General features: G+C 41.0%; 1 protein-coding gene across 1 annotated transcript; it reads left to right on the plus strand.

Annotated features, from left to right (window-relative positions):
• chrne (cholinergic receptor, nicotinic, epsilon) lies at window positions 1–7784 on the plus strand. Its single transcript, XM_044043126.1, has 12 exons — window positions 1–155; window positions 2945–3078; window positions 3260–3304; window positions 3414–3523; window positions 3952–4107; window positions 4194–4291; window positions 4376–4576; window positions 4775–4889; window positions 5339–5453; window positions 5558–5765; window positions 5871–6004; window positions 6633–7784. Exons 1-12 carry the CDS (start codon window positions 86–88, stop codon window positions 6798–6800), a joined length of 1554 nt encoding a protein of 517 aa, XP_043899061.1. The 5' UTR covers window positions 1–85; the 3' UTR covers window positions 6801–7784.

The following is a 7784-nucleotide window of genomic DNA, read 5'->3' on the forward strand; positions in this document are numbered from 1 at the left end:
TCCCCCTCTCTCTCTCTCTCTCTCCCTCACTCAAAATTTACATTTAAAAATAGTGCCGTGTTGGAGAGTGCAGCGGTCTTAGAATATGATGGCAGCAGAAAGGTTTTGGATATTTTCTGGAGTTGTAATTATTCTTGGGGGTTTGATTGTTCACGGTAAGTGGCGCAGTTGCAAACTTTTGGCACATCCTCACTGACTACGGTCGCCCGGCCTTCTTACCCATCCAAATAATCCTTTCCCCTATGTTCATGTGCATGCAGACGCTCAGGGTTTGAAGAGGCGTCCAGCTCTAAAACTCTTACCATTTCATTTTAAATGATTGAGCTGAATGTACATTCAATTTTGACAATTTGTGTGAGTTTTTAATCAGTTTTTACCAAATGTTTTTTTTTTTGTATTTGCAGACTAACATACAGTGCATCAGTATGTTCAATACAATATATATACAATGCTCTCTGTGGGCTACATAAACACAATTCATGTCAAGTAGACATGGATTAACTGTTGCGTGATTAAGTCATACTTTTATTTTCGGCGATTTTCGGCACATTTATCAGAGAAAGGCAAGAAATACACCAGTTTTAATTGAATGCAGACAATTATTTGTGCTTTGGCATGCAAGCAGCATTACACGTTACACTTCAAAATCCCAAATAATTCAAGTATTTTAAAAAGTTCAGTAATGCAGTCATTATAGAGAAGGTTTTTGAGCCCACAGAAGGGTCGCGGAAGATTTCTTTTGGGTCTCCTAACACATTTTCCAGCCTTTTACTTTCTATTTTTGTGAATATCTTTGCAAATGATGTTGATAATTGGGTCGCGAGAGCACAAGTTTTCCGTAAATAACGTTCATTAACGTTGTCCTCGTGCACAGGTGTGCACAAAGAGCCAAAGCAGAAGTTCTTCTGAGAGCAGAAAGCAGATGTGAAACTCTTATTGAATATGATGTAAATGAATGAAAAATACAATGTCAATTTTATACATAAACAAGGATTATGTTAAGACACATGGCACATTCTGCTTTCCACAGTTGTGGACAAATGCTGCTTGAGTTCATTTTCTTGGTAGAGGTCATTTAAAAAAAAGAAAAAAGAAAAGAAAAGTTTATTATATTATATATTATATTATATTTATATATTATATAAATATTATTGGTCTGGCGCGTTTAAAGTGCCATGTCTCTCAAATGTCACTTAGAGTTTGGGAACAGCGGTGTCCATTTCAAAACACTGGTCACCCCCCCGTGAGCAAAACATAAGTGTGCGCTCAGATCCTGGAAAGCGTGAATTTACGAATAAATATTATAAGATGCACACTCGAGATGAAGTTGTCTTCCTTTGGCTTCTCTGCCTCTAGTTTCTCATCATCACTCTGTTGCTGACATATCAGCGACAGGAAGTGACCAGATCAAAACACAGACACCAAACAAACTTAATATCTACTGTGAGTGTGAAACTCCTCTCCAATTCCTCTGCTTAGACTGTTTAATTTGTTTGTTTTTTAATTCTTTCTTTGCAGTCATTTATTACTCAGCCTATTATTAATAGGCTTTGTTTTTAAAAGGTGGATATTACATTACATGTCATTTAGCAGACGCTTTTATCCAAAGCGACTTACAAAAGTGCATTTAAACATTTGGGTACAAATAAGAGCTAGAAGTAAGTAAGAGCTTCAAGTAGAACAAACTATGAAGTGCTAGTCATAAGTGCAATATATATATATATATATTTTTTTTTTTTTTTTTTTTTTTTTTTTTTTTTTTTTTTTTTTTGTCGTCTTAGTCGAGGTAGAGTCGGAACAAATGTGTTTTTAGTCGGCGTCGGAAGATGTGGAGGCTTTCAGCTGTCCGGATGTCGATGGGGAGATCGTTCCACCATTTGGGAGCGAGGACAGTGAACAGTCTCGAGTTCTGCGAGTGCCTCTGTGATCCTCTCAGTGAGGGAGCAGCAAGCCGGTTTGTCGATGCAGAGCGGAGTGGGCGGGCTGGGGTGTAGGTTTTGATCATGTCCTGGATGTGAAAATCATTTTCTACCAACACAACTCCTACACTCTTTAAAGTTAGGCAGACGTGGTTTTCTTTTTCTTTACATGATAAAATAATGGATAATGTACTATATATATATATATATATATATATATATAAATTACTTTTTCACATATTTACTGTCACATATGTCACGACGGATTTTGATGAAACTGAAACAGACACAAACAGTCACATGGGAGAATTAACATCAGCTCCGTGTCTGGCAGTATCGGGCATCTTTACTCACTTGTAGCACGTGTTACTGTCACCGTTTTCGTCTGACGCAGATATTGATGATTATTGCAGATGACCCGAGTATGACTTAAAGTCCCAGTTTAGAGTTTCCCAGCTGCAGTGTAACCTGAGCTCGGGATAGTGACAGCTGGGAGGGAAGAGGCAAGCGGTCGGAAATAACCTCTGCCTTTCTTACGCTTAGTCTCTCTTGAAATTTATCCTGAAAGGAGAGTGATATCATGCTACTGCTGCTGTGAAGAGGAGCACATTTACTCACAGAAAATTAAAGGACAACGTGGACTAAATACCTATCTACCTATCTACCTATCTTATTAGTGATGTCCAGCATTTGCTAAGGGTCATCACAGGAAATACCAAAGCCCCAACTATTTTTCTAAAGGTCCACTGTGCAAGAATTAGTGGCATCTACAGGCAAGACAGCAGATGTACACGACACCTCTGCTCACACCACCATTCCCCAAGTATGTCAAAGAACTATGGCAGCCTTTGCGTAGCAGGAAGAATGTAAATACTCCAATAAACCAATAAAAAAAATAAAAAATAAACTCCAGAAGATCACATTCATTATATTTATAATAGTTTATCATTTCTAAAGTTTGCTAAAAACCTAACAGCACAGATGCATATAAACGAATTCAATGTCTGATCGTTTGGTTCTTGCAGTGCGGTGTAATGAGGAGAGTGAGCTCATCAGCAAGTTGTTCAAGAACTACAACAAGAATATCCGCCCCGTGGTTCTCCCTGTCGACAAGGTGGAGGTCCAGATCAAGCTGACCCTCACTAACCTCATCTCTCTGGTGAGAGTGAGCTCTTCCTATCTACTGTAACAAAGCCAGACACACAAATATACACAACCCCCGGTGAACTATGACCCCCACTGGACGATAGTAGCCTGGTCAGGATTTTAGACATGACCACATGACTATTGGCTGTTGGGTCAAACTAACATGCACAGTTACTTCTTCATTTGTACCACAGAACGAAAAGGAGGAGACGCTTACAACCAACGTGTGGATTGAAATTGTGAGTCGTCGTCCAACATTGTGTTGTGTTGTGTTGTGTTTTGTTTGTGTAGACATTGTGAATGCAGTGAGTAGATCACCTCTGTGTTCATTGTTGATTTCCCGTGCAGCAATGGTCTGATCCTCGCCTCGCGTGGAACACTTCTGACTTCTATGGCATCGATATCATTCGTGTCCCGTGTAACACGGTTTGGCTTCCAGATATTGTCCTTGAGAACAAGTAAGACACAAGCGAAGAGCCTTCTGTATGTATGCTATTTCTCCACTGTTTGACGTAAACCAGGGGTGTCAAACGTACGGCCCGGGGGCCAGAACCGGCCCGCCAGAGGGTCCAATCCGGCCCACAGGATGAATTTGTTCAAATTTCACACTACGATTACAATCTAAACGTAATGTCAAATGCAATATTTTTCACTTCCAGATCCCTGTGACTAAATGTTTGTGCCTTTATAGATCCAGTGTAAATTTAGGCATGATATTGTTGAAATTACACTTCATGTTTTGTAAAAATATCCTTCATTAAATGTAAAACAAAGGAGTTCTTGTTTTTCATAGGTTATTATGCTATTATTTCAATTGTGCTGTACAAAAATGAGTTTGACACCCCTGATGTAAACTCTTTCTCTACTTCAATCTCACTCTGTGCAGCATCGATGGAAACTTCGGTGTGGCCTACTATGCTAATGTGTTGATCGACAGCTCTGGCTGGATGTACTGGCTACCTCCTGCTATCTATCGCAGCACATGTGCCATTGAGATCACCTACTTCCCGTTCGATTATCAGAACTGCACGTTAGCGTTCAGGTGTGTTGCAGCTGAATGATCACACGGTACATACTGTCAACTACAGGTTTGATGATTTTATACGTTGTTCACCGCCACGAACGTAGATCCCAGACGTACAGTGCCAAAGAAGTGGACCTCATCTTGGCTGTTGAAAATGACAAGACTGTCGAGTGGGTGGACATCGACCCTGAGGCGTTCACAGGTCCAGGAAATCTACACGTAACACTCCCCCCAACATTCAAAACAAACATTTGCTCTCCGACTTATTGTGTTTTTCGCTGTTCAGAGAACGGCGAGTGGGCCATCGTCCATCGTCCGGCCAGGAAGATGATCAACAAGCGGTATTCCCCAGACGACTTGGAGTACCAGGAGATCCTGTTTAATCTGATTATCCAAAGGAAGCCCCTCTTCTACATCATCAACGTCATCTTGCCCTGCTCCCTCATCTCCTCACTGGTCGTACTGGCCTACTTCCTACCTGCACAAGGTCACTTAGGCCATTTATCTTCCTCTAAATCAACATTAAATAGCCGTCGCCCTCTGCTTCTTTATTGTACTTTCATAATAGTATAGGCATCTGCAATGTTGTATTACTGCCTGTCCTCCCTGAATAATGTTTTGTAAAGACAGAGCAGATATGTTGTAATCTGCTGTCTCCTAAGTGTCTGTTGTCCTCTTGTTACAGCTGGAGGACAGAAGTTGACTGTTGCCATCTCTGTGCTGCTGGCTCAGACTGTCTTCCTCTTCCTTATTGCCCAGAAAGTTCCTGAAACGTCTCTTTCTGTTCCTCTCATCGGCAAGTGAGTCATTGTGGGTTGTCTGCTGACTGCTGCCCTTTCTTTCTTTCTTTGCAGAAATTGAAGATGCATTTGTTTATTTCCATGACAAATAATTGACTTCTCGCAGCCGTAGAATTTAGCAAAGATCTGTCGTCATGAACCGCCAATGTTTTTACAGTCGCCCAGACGGATAAAACAGCCAGAGCGTGCATTTTGTGTTTTGAAGTTTACTATGCAAACAAATAACAGCTTTGTCCATAAACATTACGCATAAACCAATAAAGCAGGAGGAGGAAATGGCCGAGGGAGTGTGAGAGTGGGTGAAGAGAGTTGTGAAATGCTTTGTGTATTCTTTGTGGTATGCAGAGGCCACCGTAGTTCCCTAAACAGCTTGGGACGGGGAGGCCTTTGGTTTATTTATTTATTTCTTAATCCATACAGTTTGAAACCTTGTTTAATTTCTTCCTCAGGTACCTCATCTTTGTCATGTGTGTCACGACTCTCATTGCCACTAATCAGATTGTGGTGCTGAACTTCTCCCTGCGCAGCCCCAGCACTCACACCATGTCGCACACCATCAAACATGTAAGTCCATACTGAGTCAAGCGTGACCATTCAAGAGTCATCATTATTATCATTATTATTATTATTATTGTTGTATGTTGGCCTGAACTGTTTCTCTCACTCAGGTGTTCCTCGAGATGGTGCCTCGTTTCCTGGGCATGTCCCCACTGGTGGACGACAGTGAGGTGACAGCGGAGGTCAACGGAGTGCGGGAGCGGCGGCGCAGCTCCTTCGGCCTCATGCAGAGGGCAGAGGAATATGTACTCAAACAACCTCGCAGTGAAATGATGTTTGACAAGCAGAGGGAGAGGCACGGCCTCACGCGATCCATTGGTAGAATGTCTCCTTCTAATACTACGAGAGTTTTTATTCTGAAACTTCAAAATATGAATGATGTATTAGGTGTTGCCTAACTGTCAGTGTCTCCTTCACCCGCAGTGGATAATGTAGATGTCAGCAGCACAGCGAACCTTTATAAGAGTTTGGCCCAAGCTGCGCCTGAGATCAAGCAATGTGTGGATGCGTGCAACTTCATAGCTGAGAGCACGAGACATCAAAATAGCATTGGATCAGTGAGTATTACTTTAAGCTATCCACCTGGTATTTTGGCTCTGTATGCTCAGTGTTACATGTTTTTACTGCATAGTGTGTCAGCACAAGAGCGTTTCTGCATGGAGTTTGCGTGTTCTCCCTGTGGGTGTGTGTGGGTTCTCTGGTTTCTTCCCACAGTTCAAAAGCGTGCAGATTTTGGGATTAGACAAAGAGGTGAGGACTTGAGTCACATGACTTGACTCGAGTCACAAATTTAAGGATTTGAGACTCGCTTGACTGACGTCAGTGAAAGACTCGACTTGACACTCGTGACTTCAGACTTGGCTGAGACTTTAGTAAAATGACTTGACTTTCCTCAAATATTGAGGGGTTGCAATTTGTTTTTGAAACACAGAAAACATTGGGTGTCTGCTTTTGCGGCCTATTGCTAGTTAATCTCATGAGTGCACAAAAACAGTAGTTCAGCAGTTTGACAGGATCACAGGTCTGATAGTATTGCTTGACATGGCATCATTTTCACATGAAGGACACAGAAAATAAAGAATGTTACGTCATTTCTGTCAAACCACCAAAGGTCATGCACTGAACCTTGAATTATTAGTTAACAGGTTCATTCTCTATCTCTATCCTTTTTCTTCCAAAATACAGGAAATTGAAAGCTGGGTACTGATCGGGAAGATGATTGACAAGGTGTGTTTCTGGGCTGCCATGCTCCTCTTCATCATTGGCACAGTTGGGATCTTCCTAACAGGACACTTCAACCAGGTGCCAGCGTTTCCTTTTCCTGGTCTGACTAAACAATTTGCTCCGACATAGGAGAGTTAACGACGAGAAGAATACTTTCGCTCTTTTCCAGTGGTCACTTTACCTCACGCTGTCTTATAAGTCTGGGGATTCTTGCTCCTTAAATCCTGGTCTCAGTGTCAGGGTTCAGTTACGGCTGTGCAACCGGATCAGATCTGTGTGTTCATGTCCACAGCTCAGACTTATAATTATGACTGTTTGTCATGCAGCTGAGGGTTTATGTGCTTGTTGAAGTTCCTCTCAGTGTAAATACATTGAATGTACTTATACTTTGAAAGGGTGGATTGGGTCTAGAATTATAGGGATGTTTTGAAATAGTAGAAGTACAAAAACAATTATTATTTGTCTGTTTTGTACGACAAAGACTCAACAATGTGAACTAAGGCAGGGGCGGCCTTGTGGGTGTTCTTCAGGGGAAACCTTGAAACCAGTTCCTCGCCATGCTGAGAAAGTTGTTTTTACTGAAGCAAATTATTACTTATGTATAAATTATTAAAGCCAGTGGCACTGTGAAAATTATACTCATGCATAGCAGTAAACAGGATTTGCTGTCCTTTAGTGCAAATATCTACTTAAAGGTGCAGTGGGTAAAATTCAGAAACATTTACGGATGAAGTTGCAGCCGCATATCCATCACCTCATCTGTAACTTCCAAGTGTGTCAGAGAACAACAATTCATACCATCAGATGATTTTACACTTATAAATAAAGTGTAATTATCTTCAATTTCTACCAAATGAAAAATAATTTCATTTCATTTTACACACTGGGTCTTTAAGTTTGTATAAGTTGCTGTGCGTGTACTATGTCTTATAAAAAAAAAGAACCTTTCAGTCCAGATTCAAAGACTCGTTCCTCTTTCTATGACTTATTTATTAGAGGGTGTTGTTCAAAGTAGATGACTTGGAGGAATGTTGTTCCATTGAATGTTCCACAATGAACGTTGATATCATTGTGCCATGTTATGAAATAAATATTTTATTTTGTGCATCGTGA

The sequence above is a fragment of the Solea senegalensis genome, linkage group LG13 (assembly GCF_019176455.1).
Source record: "Solea senegalensis isolate Sse05_10M linkage group LG13, IFAPA_SoseM_1, whole genome shotgun sequence".
Lineage (NCBI taxonomy): Eukaryota > Metazoa > Chordata > Actinopteri > Pleuronectiformes > Soleidae > Solea > Solea senegalensis.